Here is a 23627-nt window from a genome sequence, read left to right as displayed (position 1 = left end):
TCGCCTCCTGCAAGCCTGCACGATTCCAGTTGCTTCAGCAGCTGCTGCATGGTGCTATTCTGTGCCGCGCAAAGCAGCTGCGCTTCAAATTCAGCAGATAAAAGTGAGTATGGAAGCCCGGGCGGGCAGGCCCAACAACAGAGCGGCAGAGAGAACCGGTTTGGTCTCCGCTGCTCATTGTTCCTACCGGCTCGCTAGAACCGGGCCGAACCGGTTGAATACCACCACTGATGTGTCCTAAATATATTACTTTAGAAGCTAAAACTTTTACACTGGACACGGTGGCGGCCTTTGTCATAATGTTCTGATTCATGAACTGTTGATCTTGAACCATGTACAGGTGATCCTTGACTTGCAATGGTTCATTTAGTGACCATTCGAAGTTACAACGGCACTGAAAAAGTTGACTTATGCTTGTTTATGACCATTGTAGCATCATCATGATCCTATGATCAAAATTCAAATGCTTGGCCACTGATTCATATTTACGACGACTGCAGTGTCCCAGGGTCACGTGGATCACCTTTTTACAACCTTCTGATAAGAAAAGTCAATGGGGAGGTGAGATTCACTTAACAACTGTGTTGCTAACTGAACGATTGTAGTGATTCATTTAACAACTGTGGCAAGAAAAGTTGAACAATGGGGCAAAACTCACTTAACAAATGTCTCACTTAGCAACAGAAATCTTGGGCTCAATGGTTGTCATAAGTTAAGGACTACCCACATTGTTCCTATTTGGCCTTCAAGATGCTCCCATAAACACCTGGCAAATGGCTTATTGGTATAAATGGTTTTGCTATGGCATTTTTAGATTGCAATCTTTTTGACAATCTGGGAACAGCCCCTGGAATATCTGGAAGTGATGTGCTGATGCATGAAAAAGGCAAGTCCCATTATCAAGCCCTCAAAATGCCAAATTGACCTGTAATAGGCTCTTCCCACTCACCCCGACACTAGGCAGGCCACATCACTATAATAATACAGCACAGGCTATTATTCTTATAGTTCGACATGCAGTCATGCTGATATTTACACTGAATTTGGCAATTCTGTACATCTGTTGAGTAAGGATTTGGGATAGGCAAATGTTGTTGTTTGATGGTCTTAAAAATATCATTGCAGGACATAAGCTGTAAATACAAGTATCAGCTATAAGCAGTAGTCCTCAATTTATGACCACTATTAGGGTCAGAATTTCCCGATAGGCAAAATGGATGTTAAATAAGTTACGCCCAATTTTAATACCATTTTTTGCCACCGTTGTTAAGCAAATCACACAATCATTAAGCAAATTTGGCTTCTCCATTGACTTTATTTGTTGGAAAGTAGCTGGGAAGTCACGAATGGCAATCACATGATCCTGGGATAGTAAACCATTGTAAATACATGCTGTGATTGTCTTAAGTGTGAGGACCAATTGTCACCTTTTTTCATGCTAACTTTGAATGGTGACTAAACAAATGGTTGTAAGTCAAGAACTACTTGTAAAGCTACCTTTTCCAGCTGAGTGAAGGTGACTTTGTCAATGCCCGCAGTGTCCATATGGTGGTCCAGATATTTTGGGATTGCACCCATGGTACTATTACGATTTGCTTTTTATTATCTACTTATTTAAAACACTTGTAGAGTCACCTATCTTCTAACCCAGTGGTCCCCAACCTTTTTTGTACCAGGGACCGGTTTCAAGCAGAAAATTTTTGCAAGGACCGGGGGAGAGAGAGAGAAGGAGGGGGCTTTTCCTGTCGCCGCAGCTATTCCGAAGCGCCCGTTTCACCCCCACCCCACCCGCCGCCAGCACGCCTTGCCTTCAATCCACAGTGTCCCGTTCTGCCTGCCTGCCTGCCTGCCTTAGTTTCTGGTTGTTTGGGAGCAGCTTCGGCTGAGAATAATAACTATTCGCCTCTTTTACTCAGCCGAAGCTGTTCCGATTCAACCATTAACGAAGGCAGGCAGGCAGGCAGGCAGAATGGAGCACTGGGTTGAACCCAGCGCGTGCGCGGGCGGCGAGCGGGCGGGCAAGCGGGCGGGCGGGGTGGGGGTGGGGAGAAACGGGCGCTCCGGAGGCGCTGCGGCGACAGGAAAGCCCCGCTCTTTGAAGCAGTTTCTTCCTGGGCTGGTGGAGGAGCGAGAGAGCGACTGAGAGAGCTGACCCAGAGAGCAGGACAGGCTTCGGTTGCTTCCTCCCTCCCCTTCTTTCATTTGTGTCCTTGATCCCGATCCCAGCAGCATTCACCGAAGGTGAAGAAAGCCGCCATTTTTTAAAAAAAAAATCTTTGCGGCCCGGTAGAGAGTGCTCCACGGCCCGGTACCGGTCCGCGGCCCGGTGGTTGGGGACCCCTGTTCTAACCAACTCCAGGCAACTCCCAATCATAGTATGCCAAATTCATACTGCTTCTATTTGCAGGTCCTTGTATTTTGTGATTTTCTCCAGTTCTTCCTTTTCTGTTCTGCTTTCTCTAACTACTACAACATCCACTGTTCAGATCTTTTTGCCTTCCTTATCAATGCTCCATTGTAATAGTTTGTCGTAACATTCCTTGTAGTTGGTCTGTGTAATCTGATTGCAACAGCTGAGTAGGTATTCCAGTGTTTCATTTTACTGTTACAAAGTTTTATTTTCAGAAAGTTAAAATATAAACTCCAAAAAAAGGAAATTAAAACAAAACAAAATGTAATTAAATAAAAACATTTAAAGAAAAAAAGTGTATTAAAAAAAACAACACACATACATATATTATCGCCCCATTGCACACTGATAAATATATTACAACAGTAATAACTTCCTCCATTTGTGAATCAGACCAAAAAAATATAAACTTGTACATCTACAATTTGATCTATTATACATTTATCTTCTGTTTCTCTCTCTCTCTCTCTCTCTCTCTCTCTCCCTCCCTCCCTCCCTTATATCTATATATCTATAGATGTATGGATATAGTAGTAAAGAGTTAACCTAAGTTAAACTTCAAAGCCATATGTAATTAACTTGTAGAAAGTCAATAGCAGCTTCATATCTACCACATAATTATCTCTGATAGGTCCATGATCAAATATCATGCATTTAATTTGTTTCTTAATAATAAAACTTTTGCTTAACATTTTAATTTAGCTGATTCTCCTGAATCATAAACCTCTGCTGTAAATATATCGGCAAACATCCATTGTTCAGAAAATCTGTAGGTAAAAACTATTGGGTCTTGTCAATTGTTGTTTGGTTAAATATAATAAACCCCTTCTCCAGTGGTGCAATATCCTAGAGGTAGGCTGTTCATAGTCAGGAGGCTGTGAGTTCAAGTCTAGGTAGGGGCAGATATTTCCCTCTCTGGGCACGATGAGAATATATCTGCTGAATATAACTTCACATTGGCAACAGGAAGGGCATCTGGCCAGTAATCGCTCAGCTCTATTGAGTCGCCCAGACTCCACCCTGCAAGGGATTATGGAGTCATTAAAAGACAATGCTGAATAAATCCATTCTCGAAAGTCAATCCATCTTGCCAAGGAAATCCAGTCCATCACTCATCAATTCCATCATTTCCAAGTCTCATTTCATTCATGCCCATTTCAGTTTTTTCCATCAAAGCTGCCATACTCAGACAAGGTTCTTTTTTTTCTTTATATCTGGCAGCATAAAATAGATTCCAGTTGTTCAGACTGCAAATCTAATCCAACTGTTATTCTCTCCCCTGAGTGTCATTATAGGATTGATTCAAAGCTATGCTGGTCCATCAAGTTTTTTTTTATTAAAGTCTTTGAATAAAACTTGTAAGTTAAAATTTTTTTTTCCAAAAGCCTTATCTGTTTTTGTAGGCATTGTGAAGGCAAACCGTTGTTTTCAAGGACAAGAGAACCTGGTATGATAAAACATCCACCAAGAGAAGTAAAGATAAAATTTCCCAAAATAAAAAAGTGATTTAAAAAAAAGGAAGTTTCCCATCAAAAGGGTTTTTTTCAAAAGGTCCTGATAGTAAAATCCAGTATAGAGGCAAATCAGTCAAATAGTTTCACTTCCAGATAGTGAGTTCTCTCGCCACCAATTTCCTTACAATAAAAGTAAAGGAGCTTTAAAGTTCCAAAGTAAACAATAAGAAAATGGAAAAAAAAGTTTATAAAAATCCAGTAAGGGCTTATAGGATAGATCAGCATTCAATAAGTTGATTAAAGTGTAAATCAAAATATAAGAAAGGCTTTAAAAAGTGTAATTAAAACCCAGGCAACAGGCTTTTAAGGGGCTGCCACAAAGAAAGGGGGGCAATGTATTTTCCAAAGAAGCAGAAGGCAAAACAAGAAGCAATGGAAGGAAACTGAACAGAGAGAAGCAACCTAAAACTAAGGAGAAACTTCCTGACAGTGAGAACAATTAACCAGTGGAACTGCTTGTCTCCAGAAGTTCTCCATCATGGGTGCTCCATCATTGGAAGTTTTTTAGAAAAGACTGGACAGCCATTTCTCTGAAATGGTATAAGATTCCCCCCAAGGGTCCTTCTAAGTGTTATTCTGTTATTCTAACACTTTTCCCAGGACCTCTACTCAGAGTTTGGCATCCTCAGTTTTCCTGCCTGAACAGGGGGTTGGACCAGAAGATCTTCAAAGTCCCTTTCAACTCTGTTAAACACACGTGTATTATGCTCTGGACTATGCATGTAAAGCCTGAAAAATATGTGGTAGCCCTGGGCAAAAGAAAGGCAGTAAAATCATTCTAGGTGTAGGGACAGTGTAAAATATTAATATATGATGAATAATGGAACAATTAAAAATAATTGCAGTTTTTTCTCTCTGTCTCTCTCCCTCCCTTCCTGTTTCTTTCTCTCTTTCTTTCTTTCTCTTTCTTCCTCTTTCTTTCTTTGTCTCTTTCTTTTGCTCCCTTTCTCTTTCTTTCTTTCTTTTTCTCTCTTTCTTTCTTGCTCTTTCTTTCTTCCTCTTTCTTCCTTTCCTTTCTTTCTCTCCCTTCCTCTTTCTTTCTTTCTTTCTTTCTTTCTTTCTTTCTTTCTTTCTTTCTTTCTTTCTTTCTTTCTTTCTTTCTTTCTTTCTTTCTTTCTTTCTTTCTTTCTTGTCTTTCTCACTCTCTCACTCACTCTTTCTCTCTCTCACACACACACACCACACTCTTTCTTTCACACACACACACCTGGTCTGGGACAAACTGATCTGGTGAGCTCCGGAGCAGCGGGCGGTGGCAGAACGAAGACAGCAAGCAGCCTCGGGACATCCACTCGGCCTCCCTTTTGGAGCACCTCCACCACTGCTAGCTTCTCCCAGGTGACAAAAGGAAGCAGACAGCAGCAGAAGCACCTCCACCACTGCTACGGGAGGCAGCCCTGGGAGTCTCTGCCCTCTCTTTTGGAGCACTGCCACCTCCGCTCACTTCTCCTGGGCGACAAAAGGAAGTGGGTGGTGGCAGAGGCACTTCCGCCAATGCTATGGGAGGCAGCCCCAGGAGTCCTCACCCTCCCTTTCAGAGCACCGCTGCCACTGCTTGCTTCTCCTGGGTGACAAAAGGAAGCAGGCGGCGGCAGTGGCCAGATCATGCTACGGCCACCCCTTTCTTCCTTTTTCCCCTGGGAGAAGGAAGAAAGCGGGCAGTGATGGCAGTGGCCAGACCATGCTGCGGCTGCTCCTTTCTTCCTTTCGCCCCCAGGAGTGGCGCTGCTGGTCCGGGAACTGGGAGGGCAGGTGGATGTCCTGGGGCTGCACATGCGGTGCTTTCTTCCTTCTCCCAGGGAACAAAAGGAAGAAAGCAAGTGTCCATGGCGCTGCTGTTCTGGGAGCCATGTCCTGGTGCTGCTGCAAATTGTGCACAACATGTGTAGCCCCGGGACATCCGCCCATCCTCCCAGTCCCGCCAGGCGAGCCCGGGGATGGGGGGGAAGCTAGCTAGGCTAGCCTGGTATGGGGCTGTGCCAGCAACAAAGCCAGCCAAGCGAGCCCAGGGACAGTGGGAATGCCCCCTGGCAAGCTTGGAGGACAGTGGGGGAGGGGGGAGGCAAGCTCTGGAACGGTGGAAGAGGGGAGAGGCAAGCTCTGGAGATGGTGGGCGGGGGATAGCACAAATTGCAGGCTCACCTATGGGCAGGAAGATCAGGGCTGCTCAGTTGTGGCACAGGCACCATGTGGGAAGGCAGCTTAAAAAGGCAAGCCATGAAGACCCAGTGTAGAGTGAGGAGTGACTGGGCATTGGGTGGGGTGAGCAAGCATTGGGCAAGCAGGGCAAGCAAGTGAGCAGCGACTGGGAGACCAGGTCGGGGGCAGAAGCCACTTACCTGTTTGGTGACCCACACCAAATTGTCACTTACGGTTCTCTTGAACCGGTGCAAACCAGTCAAATACCACCACTGGTTGAGATGTCTCTTTTCTGGCCATTGCCCTGACTTTTCTTCCTCTCTCTCGAGAATAGCCACACAAACCATTGTAGATTGTCAAACTGATAAGTGTACTAGAATTATATTTCAGTTGACTGAGATGATATGTATGGCTTGATTGGTGTTAGATGTTTAGTTCTAAACATTGATTTGTGTTTCAAAAAAAATGTTATGACTTAGGTTTCAGACAAGTAGATGACAGACTCTACCTTCCCAGCATTGAACTCAAATGTTTATGTGAACAAATGCAATTTCCCACAGGAAGGCCTTATTATAAATAAAAGCATTTGATCTGAGGCCTATGTACAAGCAACAGAAGCATCAAGATGGGGGCATTATATTTTTCCTGTTCTTTGTATGCTCTAACACTAACTAATTTTTATGTTTGTACCAGCTGTTAAGTAACTGGAATTTATTTTGGATACTGAATTAAATAACAAGGCCAGACATATAATTGAAACATGCATATATTATTAAATCTTAGAGTTATAAATCAGCTTTGCTATTTTACCTTCACATTTAAAAATATCTTGCTCCTTCTCTCTCATTCCAGAAACAATAATAAAATCTTAAACTAAAGAATCCTGAGAAAATGCATGCAGATGGATGGTGAATTCAAGTCCCACAGCTACCTCAGGCTTCTAAAATAACTGTTACTGTCTTTGTAAACCGGCTGCGCCTGGGGAACTTGACACTCAATTTGTCAATGTTTTATAAATTGTTTGCTAGATAGCAATAGAACCCTGGAGAATAAGGTCACAATCCATTGGGAACATCTCTCATATAAACTCAGAGGATTTCAAAAAAAGTTCTTCGAAAAATATATTTTAATCTGTAATATCCGTTGCTGAGTTGATAAATAATAAATTCTAACTAGTCTTGCATTGGAAAAATTGATGGCATAGACACTCTTTCAGGAGTATTTGCACAAATGACATTTAAAATAATTTGTATGTGTTTGAATGTAATGTTTTAATCACTAGTGCGAGTTAAACTTTTGCTTAAATAATATGGAGATATATATTTTTTCCATTATAAGCAACCTGGGATCTTCCAAAATAAGGTTGCTGCTCTCCAACATGAAAATACCAGATACTGTTTATTTGCATTTTATAACACATGCATTGTGGTATTTTTCTGAAATCATTAGACTTCCCAGAAGGAATCCACTACTATTTAATCCCTGTTCTCTTCTGAAAAAAAAAACCCTCTTTGAATTGTAGTCTTCAACTTGTGACTTGTTATTCAGAGACCAGTCAAAGTTATGGTGGATCCCAAAAAAGCTACTTATGACTCAGATTCAAAGTTTCAATTAGTTACTCCCCATGATCTCATGACCATATTTTATGCACTTGACAACCAAACCCACATTATGACAACCAAATCTGTGGTCACATTACTGTGAATTCTGATGTTTTTGCCAGAAACCAGCATTTATACAAAAATGCCTCATAGAAAACAATTAACTTATTTTGTTTAATGTGTTTAATGGCAACTATGTTCACTTAACGACTGCTACAAGAAAGTTCTTAGAATCAGATATGTCACATGGTGGCCTACTGAACGACCATCCTTGATTACGACTGACATTGTCGGCTCAATTATAGTCTTAAGTGAAGAACTTCCTGTATCATGTTTCAGACTGTAAGATGGATCAGTAGATGTTTTCATGGCTGCAAAGATGGATATTGCAACAAACGTTGAGGATAGCATTGTTTCTTTGCAGAGGAAAAATTGTAGTTCAATATTAAAAATCATGAGTTAAGATTCTACAACACATCATTAATTGAATTAGTTGATGAAACATTGTTTCATATCTTAGAATGACAATGTCTACTCGCCATTTTCCATTTTCCTGAAAATCTCAATTTTTCTGTTTATACCTTAAAACTTTATTCTTTTCATTTTTCATGTTCATTTTCTTAAATTTTATACAGAAACTGCCTAATCACTTTTAACTTTTGTTGCCAATATGAGAAAACCCCAAGCCTTCCTGAAATATATTAATGTCTTTACTTTTGCAATATTTGTCTAAACCGTAACTTATTGGCTAGAGTCTGCATCATGTGGGAGAGACTGCATAGTTGGAAAAAGCACCAATCATTTTTGAACTGTGAAACACTATATTTGCAGTTAGCAATTTCTGTTAACTATACTGCCAGTTTGGCATGTAAAAAAAATGATTATGTCTTCTTGAGTACTGAGCTACATAATTTAACAGAAACTAGAAGCCCACATCTGGAATCTCTTAACTCATAAAAACATGTCACCTGGGTTTTTCAATGGAGTCACAATATCAGCAAATGAATGAACTAGATTGCTTATATATTATTTGACATTTCTCTTCATTTATTATAATGTCTGGAGCAACATATGAATTCCTCCAAATGCAGTAAGAATCTATTCAGTTAGCCATTCACAGCAACTAGTCTTACAATCCTTTATTTCTGTGGCCTGACTATTTGTTGCTGGTCATGGAACAGGAAAGGGGTCTGAAAAGAAGGGCATTACAGTCTTTCTATAAGCTTTGGTGAGAAAATAATGGACACATCTTTAAGGCAGGAAATTTAAATGTTTCCTTCCTTATTACTGCTTATAATTGATCAAATTACTACTTTGGCAAAATATTGTTTATATTCCATGAATAGAATATATGAACAGACAATGAAGAGAGAATAATTATGAAGCTGAAAATTGGGTTAAAAGAAGATGAAGAAGACAATGACTAAAAGGAAAAATAGATAATTTTGAGAGCAAAAGAATTATGTAATTTAATGGGTGCCCATGAGCAAAAATGATAAGTGATCATAACTAGGCATGTTTTTGAAGAGAATGTTCAACATTATATAGTACAAAATAAAGGTAATAAGAGAAAAAAATAAAGCAAACAAAAGAAATAATGTTTCCACTGAATAATGTTTAATGGGAATGTCACAACAGAGGGAACAGAAATCATGCATATATTATGTAACTGTCAACTACTAAACAGCTCTAGTTAAAGTAGCTCAATTTGAAGAAAAAGCTGAAATGGAAGACAATATACAAATGAAGACATTTTTGGCATGTTTAAGTAACTATTGACACATCTACTTCTATACATTTATTTAGAAATCATTGACTACAATGGAATATCTCTAGGATATCCATCTGTGATTTCTTAACAGCATCTCTTGTAAACGCAATATCTCTTGTGATTTACTACACTCTTTAAGTGGAATGGAAGGGATATTTAATCCTACCTGACAGAACCATGTCTGAGAAGACTAAGGATTATGTACACCAACAGGTGGTTCCAGAAGTTGGTTTTAAATATATAGTGTAAACAAAGAGGACAAGTTAATATTAAGTCTAGGCAATGCTGAAGCTCAAAATCAAACAAAAAAGGATCTAGAAAGCACAAAAAAATTTATTCTTTTATTTAAAATAAAACATTTAGATGTAATAAATTTTAATCAGTAGGTATTTCATCTCTGTCACAAAAAAAGTTTTGCCTGCAAATGTAACTAGGCTAAATTATTGTAATAGATGAATAGTAGTAATAATGATTTTTATAAACATTTTAAAATAAATTTTACATTTTTATAAGCTCCTTCAAACTTCTGTTTGAAATGTGGTCAACTTGAAGGATTATTTTATCATGCCTGATGGGCTTGCCCAAAAAAACCCAGTAATTTCTGGTTTCATTCATGTGTGTGTGTGTGTGTGTGTGTGTGTGTGTGTGTGTGTGTGTGTGTGTATGGTATTCAGCTTTGTTCGGGTATTTTCCCACGTCATTATAATTGTGCTTTTAAAGTTGTAGCAACATTTCGGCAGAATCTCATCTGCCATCATCAGGCTTCTCTATTGTGTTCGTCTGTGAGTCAGAGTTTTACAGTTGTTTCAGTTTTAAATTTGGGGCTAGCCTACTGCTGTGCCAGAATGGTTTTTTCTTCATCCTGATTGGTTGGGAGTCTTGGTCTGTGTTTATTGGTCTTGGAGTTTGCTGTGTTCTGCTTGATTGGTGTTTCTAATATCTTCTGGCTTTTTTTGTGTCTTGATTGGCTGGCAACATTGTGTTCCTGTATTGGAGGCTTTTAGTGCAGCTTGGCTCCGAGTAAATGGACGGCTATCATTTGTTAGGAAGCTAGGTTTCATCTGGGTGCCTGGTTGGGGTGTGTTTGAGCTGGAGGTATCGGGGGATCTGTTTGTGCCCAGGTGTTTGCCTGGCTAGTGGTGTGGAGATTTTTTTTTTTTTTTTTTTGTGAGTGCAGGCTTCCAAATGATTGACAGTCTGGTGGAATCATCTCTTCTATTCATGCTTTCAGGTCTTTTTTCAATCTCTATGGCTTCTCTGATAATTCTGTGGCTGGGGTTTTCTATAGTGGCTAGGGTTTTGGTGCCATTGAAGTTGATGCTATGACCTGTGGCTTTCATGTGTTGGACTAGTGAGGAAGTGTGCTACAGCTTTTTTACTGCATTTTTGTGTTCATCCAGGCGGGTACTTATTCTTCTATTGGTCTGTCCAATGTATGTGGCCGGGCATGATGCACAGGGGACTTCGTATATGCCTTGGTTTTCCAGGTCAATTTTATCTTTGGGGTTTCTAAGGATGGCTGCTATTTTTCTGTCTGTTTTGAAGGCAGTCTTGATGTGATGCCTGTGTAGTATCTTACTGATTTTGTCTGTAGTACCTCTTATGTAGGGCAGGACAGCTGTTCCATAGGTCTGTTCATCTTCTAGGTCTCCATTATGTCTCAGTGTGCTTTTGTGGATCAAGCCGGTGATTTTGCTTTTGTGGAAGCCGTTGGCTGTCAGTACTTTAGTCAGGGTGCATAGTTCAGTCTTTATGTGTGTCTTGTCTGCCAGGCGTTTGGTTCTAGCAATTAGTGTTTTGGCCACGGAGTTTATCTGTGCTGGGTGGTGGTGGGATTGGGCATTGAGGTAGCGGTTGGTGTGTGTTTTCTTCTGGTATATGGTGTGTCCTAGTGTGCCATCTGTTTTTTGTAGATTAGTACATCTAGGAATGGTAGTTGTTTGTTTCCGTTTCCATGTTGAACTTGATTTTGGGGTGTGTGCTGTTTAGGTGTGTTAGGAAATTGTTTACGCTTTCTTTTCCATGGGGCCAAATCACAAATGTGTCATCGATGTATCTTAACCATAGTTTGGGTTTGTGGGTGGCATTAGCCAGGGCTCTGGATTCGAATTCTTCCATGAACAGGTTTGCAATGACGGGTGACAGTGGTGATCCCATAGGGGCTCCTTCAATTTGCTTGTATCTTTGTCCTTTGTATATGAAATATGTGTTGGTTAAGCAGTGTTCTGTTAGTTCCATGAGGTGTTTAGCTGGTTGGTATTTATTTTTGATGATTTCAAGAGTTTCTTTTATCGGGACTTGAGTAAATAGTGAAACCACATCGAAACTTACAAGCAGATCTTCTTGTTTCACGTGTAGATCTTTGATCATTTCCAAGAAGTGGTATGAGTTTTGTACATGTGAAGCTGCTGTTTCAGCATGGGGCTGTAGCTGTTTTGCTAAGTGTTTAGCTAGGTTTTGTAGTGGTGCTCCTCTGGAGCTGACTATGGGTCTGAGAGGTATGCCTTCTTTGTGTATTTTTGGGAGGCCGTATAGTTTGGGGCATCTGGAAGATTTTTCTCTTGGGATGATCGTCTGTTGGATCTCTTTGCTCATGTGGCTGGTTATAATTTTCTTCTTGGTTAATTTTTCCAGATATGTGGTTGGGTCCGTGTTTATGGGTTTGTATGGGGAGTCTTGGAGTAGGTCTGTCAATTTTGTTTCGTAGTCTTTTCTATCCATTACTACTGTGGCATTCCCTTTGTCAGCTGGAAGTATGATTATGCTGCTATTCTTTTTTAGGGCTTGCAGCACTTTTAGTTCTTCTTTGTGCAAGTTGCTTTTGGGTGGTTTGCTTGTGCATAGGATGTTAGTAACTTGGTGTCTTATTCTATCAGCTTAATCTGTATTTAATTTAGTTAGGCTGGATTCTACTGCACATATGATGGATTCTGTGGGGATTTTTTTGGGTGCTATAGCATAATTGAATCCTTTGGTTAGGACATCTGTTTTTGTTTTGGTGAGTTCTCTGTTGGAAACGTTATATACTAATTGTTTCGGGTGTTGTTGTGAGTTGTTGGGGGCTTTCTTGTCATGTTCTAATTTCTTTAGTTTCTTCAAGAGTTTGTCATTTTTGTAAGTGGTTTCAGTTTCAGCTCTCCAAGTTGTAAGTTGTTTTATCTTGTCCCAAAGTAGAGGGTGGATTTTGCTGCTCAGTTCCAGGTGTAGTGTCAGCAAATCTTTGTTTAACTGATCCAATTGGAATCTCTTTCTGTGGAGCTCGTTCCTGAGTACAGCCATTTCAGTTCTTTTCAGGATACGTATAATAGTTGCTGTGCTGTGATGAAATGTTAATTTGAAGCAGGTTGGTGTTGCATTGTTGTCTCTGCAGCTGCGTAGGAATTTGAGGTCACATAGTATTCCTGCTCTTTTAACTTCTAGCTTCTCATAGGTTTTGGTCTGGCTGTTTATTTCCTCCCCATAGAGGTCTGATATTTGTTTTTTTAAGTTTTCGCGGGTACTTACATGTATGGTATACAGCTTTGTTCGGGTATTTTCCCACGTCATTATAGTTGTGCTTTTAAAGTTGTAGCAACGTTTCAGCAGAATCTCATCTGCCATAATCAGGCTTCTGTATTGTGTTCGTCTGTGAGTCAGACTTTTACAGTTGTTTCAGTTTTAAATTTGGGGCTAGCCTACTGCTGTGCCAGAATGGTTTTTTCTTCATCCTGATTGGTTGGGAGTCTTGGTCTGTGTTTATTGGTCTTGGAGTTTGCTGTGTTCTGCTTGATTGGTGTTTCTAATATCTTCTGTCTGTTTTGTGGCTTTTTTTTGTGTCTTGATTGGCTGGCAACATTGTGTTCCTGTATTGGAGGCTTTTAGTGCAGCTTGGCTCTGAGTAAATGGACAGGGGGGTAGGGCCACACAAGATGCTACCACCACACTTCCACGTAGAAAGCAGACTCACACCCACACAGAAGATGAGACACAACCACGGACCAGAAGCCGTACCGCAGCTGCATCACTACCCGCTTCAAACCCCTCCGACCCATACATGAAGCGAACTGATGCCCACCAAGAAGATGTGGCACGACCACGAACGCGAAGCCAAACAACAGGATCACAGCTCACCAGCTCAAATCCCACAGCAAATAAGACTAACCTGAGCACAACCAAGCCCCCACCTGAACAGAACACACCCCCAGCCAATCAGAACACAGCCAACCTCCTACCAATCAGAACACAGCCAAACCCCCAACCAATGAGAACACATCCCCAGCCAATCAGAACACACCCAAGCCCCCACCCAATCAAGTCACACCCCCACTAGCAGTTAAAAGGAAGAAGCAGCTGAAAGCTCACATTACTCCGAGAAGCACAAAGCCGAAGACACAAGCCTGAAGATGATGAATGAGACATCGAATCGTCGCCTAGATACTTCCAATTTTACGTGGGAGAAAACCCGAATAACCAAAGATATATATATATATATATATATATATATATATATATATATATATATATATATATATATATATATATATATATATATATAAAAGAGAGAGAGAGAGAAGGATTTTAAGTATTGTAATCTTTTGTTTGATTTTGTTATTCCTATGCTTTTTCTCTTTTGATTCTATGTTTTTTTCTCTTTTGTTTGTTCCTTATTCACCAATCTTTCTTATGTTTTTGTTTCTTTTCTAATATTTGCATTGTTTTTATTATAAAAGTTTCTCCAGTAAAATTGTCTTAAAATAATAATGTTTAATTTAAAAAGCTGGTTGTTAAAAGCAAAAGATAAGCTTTGTTATAACAAACATAGTTTGGGTACAAGGGGAAATAGAGTATTAACAATCTAGACTCACACACAGAGCAAGCCAAGGGATTATTAATTCAGTTTATCAACCCACTCCCACAGGGAGGTCATAGTCCAGGTTTTAAAGAAATTTTTAGGTATTATGGACAAGTTGAATGGTTGTTATGGAGCCTGGTCACAATTTTATATTTGGGATTTTATATTTATATGTCTAAATGTTATATGATTTGGTTTTATTTATTGTGTGATTTCATGCGATAGACTGACCCTAATCATATTTTTATTTGAGTAGTCTTATAAAACAAATGAGAGAATGAGTGAGTGAGTGACTGAGTGATGAAGAATGAATGAATGAAGTTATTTAAAAAATGCTTTTTATTTGACTTCAGAAGCAATCAAATCTATGATTTTCCAGTAACAACTTTGTTTATCAATTCTGCTACTCTAAACATTATTAAGAAAAGCATCTTCAGTTGCAAGTACCGATTTTTAAAACTGCCTCAATACTATTGCAACAATACACTTTGCATAGCTCTGAGTTATTTATTCTTCCACCCAGTTCTTTAAATTTTTCAAGCAGATATGTTTTAGCTCAAAGATTTTGCTTAACTATAAATATCTTTTGACTAGTTAATTGGAACCATCTGCTTACAGAACACGTATGCCAATTCTAGGCCATGGTCCCGCCTCAGATTTGATAACAGAATAACCTGCATCATTCCTTCTATTTTCAACATTTTTTTCTAATAAATGTTGCTATGGTGCTTGGTTCTTGGCTTTATCATTGTTTTCATCTGAAACAGTTGTGGTTCTTCAACAGAGTTAACTTGATAAATTGTTTAGAGTTTCTATGAAACAAGGCATCAGAATCCCAGTCCTTGTAGATTGGCTAAGGATGATTCTAAGTATTATCAACAGATGAGTATGCCTATCCAACAGTTTAATTTATTTCATATTTTCCCATATAATTAGATGTAATTCTGCTAAGGCAGAAAGACACACAATGTCCTGTCATATTTAGCTACAGCAGTTATTAAAGAGATGAACTAGTTGACTAATATCTAACTCCATCAGCATCAGGATACAGAATGTTATTTCAAATATTCATTGTTTTAAATTTTTAAAATTAGCACATACAGTATTTATGTCAGCCAGCTTTGAACAGAAATGCTTCAGAAGCATTTAATTCAAAACCACTGAAAAAGCAGAAGAGTAATTAGGATAGAAATAACAATATTAGGTCAGGCATGATGACCCAAGTGGAAATCAGCTGAAATATCATAATTTGGTCACTGATATGGTATGTTCAAGTTTATGGATACATTCCAAATAACATATCTGAGTAGCATCTCAGCATATGTCTAATTATTTAAATTGCATTCTACAAGGATGATTCAGAGAGAGTGCTACATAGCAGAGACAATGTAAGAAAATATATGAGACTACATAAAGTCATGTTCTGCAAAGCAAGTTGAATATTGACAGGCAGGCAGGCAGGCAGGCAGGCAGGCAGGCAAGGGGGATATACTACCCAAAACAGGCCTGTCAAAATCGTGGCCCGCGAACTGGATGTATCATGTGCTGGCCATGCCCACGCCTGGTTTAGCGAAGGGGAAAAAAGTCATGATAGGTCACGTGATGACACCATGACAACGCAAGTTTGACACCCCTGATCTAAAAGAATAGAGTTGGAGAGAACTACAACAAATGGGATACAATTTTTAAGAGATGGTATTTGGTTAGGGCTTTGTTGTTCATGGAGTAGATATTTGGAGACTGTTACAGGATAAAAGCAATATAAAATCTCAGTTTCCATTTGCTTTATTTTTGCCATATACTTAATAGAATATTTTTTAAACATGTATTTACTTACTACCAGGCTCTGCTGCCCTCTTGTGAGGAGGAGGAGAATATCTAAAAGAATAATTTACTTTGTTTCTTTGTGGAGATTTTCAACATTTTTTAAAAATGTATTATAAAAACAGAATTCTCAAGTTCCATATATTTTAATTTTTGAAAAGCCACTGTTTTGTCATGTGATTGATTAGATTTCTGACATTGCCTATTAACATTCTATTCCCTTTCTCTATTTTCTGCCTGTAACCTTCCCCAAGCCTTGCAGATGTGTTGAGGTTAAGCGCTTGAATTTCCAGTTTATAATTTATAATTTAATCTAGGAGATAAACCTGCCTATTCATGAAATGGTGGCTGTGGGTGGGTATAGCCAACCACCAAACACCATTTTTTTCCCAAATAAATTGATGAGGCTTGTTTCCTGCCATAATACACTCTATCCTGCAGTTTGCTTTTGTCTAATTTTGGGGTAGAAGTGTATTCTTTCAGAGAATATGGTCTGCATTTTTAATTTTCTAACATAAATATGGTTCACCTGGACATATTCCAAATATTTATGACTGAATTGGCTGATGTTTTTACCACATGCCATTTTCCAGATTTTCTTTAATTACTATGATATAAAAATCTTTCAATTGAAAACGGAGAATACCAAAGGAGCTTTCAGTGGGCACACTGCTTTCCCTAACAAAAGAAAGCTATCATCCCTAATGAGTCTGTTTTTAAATAGCTGAAAACATCCCTACTGGTAGCAAGTGAAATATATGAGAAAATAGTGCTGAAAGATTGAAATTGCTAGGCGCTTACAAACTGCCCTTAACAACAAGCTTACAGTCTTTGTGGTCCAACATGTTTGCAGAAAACAAAGCATCTTGTTAAAAGTTGTAGGATGAGATGGGGAGGAAAGAGTTTATAGTATGGAATATAAATATCTAAATCTATAATACTTGGTAAATAAACATCCCCATTGCCTATAACATGTCTTGGGAATAATAACATTAGCATAACATTTTGAAAAATGGATTTTTCATATATTATGTATAATAAGGATTTTTTGTAAACATTCAGGCAGACATATATCAATCTCACTCTTTGAAACCAAGCAGGGATAAGCTAAATGTATATGCTCTACATTGGATGAATTATGGAAAGTATATCAAAAATTTATAAATAAATATGTATTTGTTTATTAAATTTCTATGCTGCCCATCTCCCTTACAAGGTGATATGTTTGTTTTATTAAAAATGAAATAATAAAATGCTTGGCCAGTATATTCCTTTTTAGGAAGTTAAGGTTTTTCCTTGGGACAGTAATGGTACTTTAAAGAAAAGGCATATACTTTTCTTCAAATTAAAAAAAAAATATTGTGGTCAACTACTTTCCCATAAGAAATTACAATTAGTAATGTTATTACTTTTCTGAATATCAAATTTAAGAACAGTTGGTTCTTACAAATCAATAAAAAGAGAAGGCTACACATTTCTTGTCAGTCTTGCAGTAGCTACATATTTGCTAACAAAGTAGATTTTCCTGAGGATACCACATTTTTAACCTATGAAACAAAAATAAATATTTCTAATTTATGCCAAGGGATTTTCTTATTGCTTTAATGGAACAAAGTTATACGCAAGGTAATCTGAATCTTAACTTGGGTAATTGAGATACCTGATAATTGAACTTTTATGTTTGAGCCAAATAGAATATATACAATGCCCTAATTGCATCTAATTGCATCTAATTGATCAATGGAATTCCTCAGTTGACTTCCAGAGGAGGCATAGTTAACATCTTCATAAAAGTGGAGAGCCAATGATCACAGCAAAGACTAAAGAACTGGTAAGTAGATCAATTATTTGAAATCCAGTTAGGTGAAACAGTATATCATAAAGGAAGAATTATTAGAAATGTAGAAAACTAATGTCAGAAAAAGACCTATTGGTCCACTGAGTCTGCCCTTTGAGGGTTTTTGGGTTTTGGTTATTGTTGTTGAATTTGAACCATCTGTTGAATTATTGAACCAAGGTATATCAAATGGGCTAACTTACAGAATGCTGGATCTCAATACTCTGTGTGAATGAAATTGGGAAGACTTGTGGTCATTTTAATGCTACTGTACTGTACTGTACTGTACTGTTCCTTCAGTGCAACTATGTGCCACGATCAGCCACAGTCATGTGATCCTTGTTTCCAGCACTCCCTGACAATTTCTAACAAGTCAATGGAAAAGTCAGCAGGAAAGGTCACAAGTTGGTCAGGAAAATCTCCCCCACCCAAACTTCAGCCACTTTGTGCTTTAGCTGTGGCAGCTACTCAAAATACCTCCATGCAACCTTCCTGACCCATGCCAATCCTGCATGTCCCCATTGACCTGCACAGGACCTCTCATGCATTGCATGCACCTTCCCCAAACCATATTGGCATTGTGCACCATGCCTTACTTTACAGAGCACCTCTTGTGCACTCCCACAAACCATTCCTGACCCACCAAGGGAGGAAGGAGGGGAGGAGGGAGGGAGGGAAGAAGGAAGGAAAGATGGAAGGAAGGAAAATACATTTTTCAGTTCCTGGTCTGCTTCCCATAAGGAAATTCAAAACAATAGAAAACCACCTGCACCTAAACATCAGCGAGACAAAGGAGATGGTGTTAGACTTCCAGAAGAAGAGAGAGGAACTCACCTCACTTTACATCGAGGGTGTGTGTGTGGAGAGAGTTTCCTCCTTTAAATTCCTGGGAATCTACCTCAGCAAAGATCTTATCTGGAAAATCAACACAACCCAGGTGGTGAGAAAGGCCCAACAGAGACTCCATTTCCTTAGGGTCTTGTGAAAGAATAATGTGGAACAACGACTGATGACCTCCTTTTACTGGTCCACAATAGAAAGCGTCCTCACATATTGCATTACGGTGTGGTATGCTGGCTTGACAGGCGCGGATAGAAAGACATTATAGAGGGTAGTGAGCACAGCACAAAACATTGCGGGCTGTTCCCTGATACCACTAGATGACATCACTAGGGCTCACTGTCTTAGAAGAGTGAGGAAAATTCTCAGGACTGACTCATATCCCAGTCAGCACTTCTTCACTCTCCTACCATTGGGTAGGAGATATAGAAGCATAGCCAGATGCACCAACGGGCTGAAGAACAGTCAGACTTCTGAATGGAAAATAACTTCATGTCAAAAGAGTATGATAGACTTGCGGGTCTGGCATGTTGTGCAACAAGGTCACATAGTGTAATAGGATTAGGACTGGGTTAGGGACTTCTGTCCTCACTGTGAGTTGTGTTGAGGGGGGTGCTCTGACAATAAAGATAATAATAAAATTCAATGGGGAAGCCAGCAGGAAGTTGACAATCAATCCCACTTCCACTTTTTTACCTGTTTTTGGTCATTCTGTTTTTCTGTTTAGATAAATTAATATATCTGAAACAATAGACCCAATAAGTCATTGAAGTTTTGTGTCATTTGGTAGTAATCAAGGTATTTACTATTCTTGATGAGAATAGATATTGGAAAATGAAATGATAGAATCATGATGGTTATACACATTTAATATCCCTTGGAAAAATAATATTTCCATTTTCCAACAAAAATGAGGAAATAATATAAAAGGCATCATATGTACCATGTCATAGATACTAGAGATTTTTGAAGTAATGAGGTGGAGCTAATGCAGGTGGAGCTACATTGCTCTTTGGAAGCCTGCAATCTGGGCACTGGTAAGGGCTAGCTTTTTGCCTAGGTTTGTTTGGCTGTCGGTGGGAAAACAGCTTCCTCCCCAGGCCCCTGTCTATTTCCCTCCAACAGCTGGACAAACCTAGGCAAAAAGCCAGCCCTCGCCAGCGTGCAGCTTCACTAACAGTGGGCTTGCAAAGGGCAATGTGAGCTGCTGACTGCATCAAGCTAGATTCGGAAGGGAGAGCATGAGCAAGCCAGTGGTGCTTCCCTCCAGCCTTCGTACAAAGTTCCGTGCCACATCCTGATGCTGAAGTTGGAATTTCTGCCCCCCTCTGACCCATTCATACCAAGAGGAGTGTTTCTCTACACCCCCTTTTCCTGATTTGTCTGCTGGATCGGCACAGGGGGACGAACTTAGCTTTGCTGTCCATTGCAGCTAGGAATGTCAAAGCTGAGAACAAATGTTTGGTTGCAGCCAGCCTGGGTGCTAGATCACTCCCCTGCAAACTCTGTCTCTTGACAAACCTGGCTGAAGTTTTGCGTGCCACTTGCTGAGGCTGAGGGAGGGGCAGGAGCTAATAGGTGGCAAAGCTAAGAGCCTGAAGGACCCCATCCCGCCATCAGGAGTTCTGGTGCCTCAGGAAGCGAAACTTCGGCTGGGCTCCTCGGCAGATGATGGAGTTCACAGGGGGCTTGCCTGTGTCTGCCTGTCTAGCACCCGGATTGGTTACAACACAAGCATTCATTCTTGGCTTTATTTGAGATTCCTAGCTGTGATGGACAGCAAAGCTAGGACTGAACCCAGCTGCAGCTTGCAGCTCCGAGCCGAAGCATCGGGAACCAAGGCTGCCTTGGGTGCCACCAGCTGGTCCAAATGTACAGTGAAAAAGGCAGAATGGGCAGCGCAAAGCAAGTTGTGCTTCACTCTGGCACACTAAGGCTTCGGCCATTGTTACCGCCCCTTTGGCCTGCCTGCGCTGCCTCACCCTTGCTGCCACAGCACCAGACATATCTGTTCAGCTGAAGGGCTGCCTCATGGCAAGGCTTTGCCTCCTTTTGGGCCAGGTTCTCGGCTGCCACCCGTTCAGCCTCCACTCCCCCCTCGGGTCCCACATCCAATCCATGACAGGGCAACTTGCCTCTTCCAGGCAGTGGGTAAGCAGATGGGCAACCCTCGGGGACAGCGCCTCACTGGAGCGCTGTGTGCCCAGACCAGGCACTTTCTCTTGGGCCTCCCTCCCAGAGACAAAAAGATGGCCAAACCTCACTGTGTCCCTCCCCAGCAACCCTTTGGCTGAGCGTGGTGGACCCCTCCCCTGCCATCAGCTTTACCTTCTCAGGCCAGGTGAAGAGTGGCCACATGGGAGGCAGCTGGGCAAGGAGCAAAGAGCGGCAAAGGAAGAGAGGGAACCAGAAAGCAGCAACAGCTTTGCCGTGGGTGTGACTCTAGTCTTCAGCCAAGGCAGGCGAGACAAGATAAGGAGTGAGTGGGAGGGTTGGGCTAGCCAGAAGTGCGATTAGCCGGTCCTCTGAACTGCGCAAAAAATTAACAACCGGTTTGCCTGAACCGGTCTGAACTGGCTGAATCCCATCTCTGCTTATAGACAATTATTAGAAACTAAAACACAAAATCTTTGAGAAACATTCTTTCAGGAAAATGCTGCTTCAGCTGGCTGGTTTCCATATGCTCACTCTTTGTAATTTCCCGTGTTAAAAAAAACACAGAGTATCTGTATAGCATCATCTTTGCCATTGCTATAGTTAGGAATTCATGTTTTATCACCCTCCATCCTTTTATTTTAAACTTAAACAATCCATTAAAATTAGCATATAAGTGCATATTTGCAATACTTTGCTTCTGAAAATTTTTGTAGATGTCTTTGACAATAGCAGCAACATTCATTGCCTTTGTTCCCTTCTCTGAATATCCAAGTTATTATGTGCACATATTCCAACATTTCACAATTCCAAGATCATTTTGAAGTTTCTTTCATAACTTTCTTCTAGGATCATTTCAGAATACCAAAAATGCCTCATGTACAAAAGTGGCGCTTTTACCTCCAAGAATAAAGAAGGCCATAAAACAAATATAGACATCTGTCAGACAATGCTTGAATTATATATTGCTCTCGGGATAATTCCTTTAGAAATGAGAAATGTTGATAATTTCTTTGCAAATTAATTTCCCTTAGGTGACCACAGAAATGTTTTTATTAAAGGTTTCATTTTAAGTTACAGCTTCTTTAATTAGAAACCACAGGAAAACTAATAAAAATATTTTAAGCAAATATTAATGAATCAACAATAAAATTAATAATAAGACAATAATTGTTAACAACCATTATAAAAATAAAATGTGACTCATTCTAAAAAAACACAATATAATAGTGTAAACTGCAGCTTAATCTTGGATCTGTTAGTGTTTTCAAAATGGATGCGTAAAAAGATTTATCTTTAGTATAGAAGCCAAATAAGGAGAGGGCAGTTTAAGTTATCTTGGGAAGTGTTCCATAACTGGGGTACTAGAGCTTCAGATGGGTGAGCCATCCAATGAAATGATAAACAGAGCCTCCAAAGTTGATCTTAATATGATTAGGTTGGATGGTATCTGGAAAAGCAATATTTTACGCACCTGGGTCCTAAATATTGGTAATATTGTAGACTTCTTTTTTCTCTGCTCAAGTTCTAACTGCCAAAGAAAAAAATTTTTTTTTCATTTTCATTAGGCTGGCCTTTACCTCTTTATTCCTAAGACTATAAATAATTGGGTTTAACATGGGGGTCACAATACAATATAGAGAGGAAACCAACGTATCAATATCCAGAGAGTATCCTGAACTAGGCCTGTTATAATTGAAGTTAGCAGTACCATAAAATACTATAACCACAATCAGATGTGAAGCACAAGTAGAGAAAGCCTTAGCTCTACCTTTGGAGGTGTTGATCTTCAGAATGGTGCCAATGATGCGGATGTAGGAGATAAGTGTAAAGAGGCAGGGGGTGAGTCCTATCGAAGCACTAGCTAGATGGAGTACAGCTTCATTCACTGATGTATCTGAGCAAGAAAGCTTCAAAAGCAAGGGGACATCACAGAAGAAATGGCTGAGCTGATTGGATTTGCAGATGATTAAGGATGATGCAAGAAGGGTGTGCACCAATGAGTTAGCTAAACCACACGACCAGGAGAACCCTACCATCTTTCTGCAAGCACTGAGGTTCATGATGTTAGAATAATGCAAAGGACTACAAATAGCCACATATCGATCATATGCCATGACAGCCAACAGTACACATTCTGTTCCTGCACAACTAATGAGGAAAAACAATTGGGCAATGCATCCTATATATGAGATAGTTTTCCTCAGTCGAAAAAAATTAATGAGCATAACGGGGATTGTGGTAGAGATATAACAAATGTCTAGAAAGGACAGATTTGTCAAGAAATAGTACATAGGTGAATGCAGAGTCACATCAGTCTTGATCAAGGTGATGATCAGAGCATTCCCCACTAAAGTTATTGTGTAGATTGCTAAGAACATAAAGAAAAATAAAATATAGAGATCAAGATGGTTTGAAAAACCCAGGAAAATAAACTCCTTTATAAAAGTTTGGTTTTCCATGTCAATAGGATTGCTTCTGAAAAGGTAAAGAAAAAAAATCTCAAAGACCAATACAATACTCAATTGATATAAGACATTAAAAACACATTGGCTGGATTCATATACCACCATTAATATTGTTTATCTGGGTGTTGTGTGAATCCAGTGTATTTCAAAAAGCATTGTTTCATTGCTTCCATTATTAATTAATTACTTTAAATAATTATTAATTCCAATTAATAATTTAATTGATTATAAAGTTATT

The 23627-nt window shown here is 39.6% G+C and overlaps 1 protein-coding gene and 1 long non-coding RNA gene across 2 annotated transcripts in view; one reads left to right on the top strand and one right to left on the bottom strand.

Moving 5' to 3' along the window:
- LOC148130449 (uncharacterized) overlaps positions 1 to 12614 on the top strand; it is a 484585-nt gene extending 471971 nt beyond the window's left edge. The window contains exon 2 of the long non-coding RNA XR_015749971.1: positions 12536 to 12614. This is a non-coding gene — a long non-coding RNA (uncharacterized LOC148130449). The remainder of the gene's footprint in view (positions 1 to 12535) is intronic.
- A 9827-nt stretch (positions 12615 to 22441) lies between these two features.
- LOC113409745 (olfactory receptor 5V1-like) lies at positions 22442 to 23383 on the bottom strand. The gene has a single exon (XM_026663920.2). It carries the CDS (start codon positions 23381 to 23383, stop codon positions 22442 to 22444), a length of 942 nt encoding a protein of 313 aa, XP_026519705.2.
- Positions 23384 to 23627: the final 244 nt, after the last annotated feature.

This window comes from Notechis scutatus, chromosome 5 (assembly GCF_049901735.1).
Source record: "Notechis scutatus isolate UNSWTSFEM ecotype Mainland chromosome 5, rNotScu1.2, whole genome shotgun sequence".
Classification (NCBI taxonomy): domain Eukaryota; kingdom Metazoa; phylum Chordata; class Lepidosauria; order Squamata; family Elapidae; genus Notechis; species Notechis scutatus.
This window is presented reverse-complemented; position numbering and strand designations above follow the sequence as displayed.

Excerpts from the sequence above, each read along its gene's own strand:
- LOC113409745 (XM_026663920.2), bottom strand. The coding sequence starts at position 23,383 with ATGGAAAACCAAACTTTTATAAAGGAGTTTATTTTCCTGGGTTTTTCA.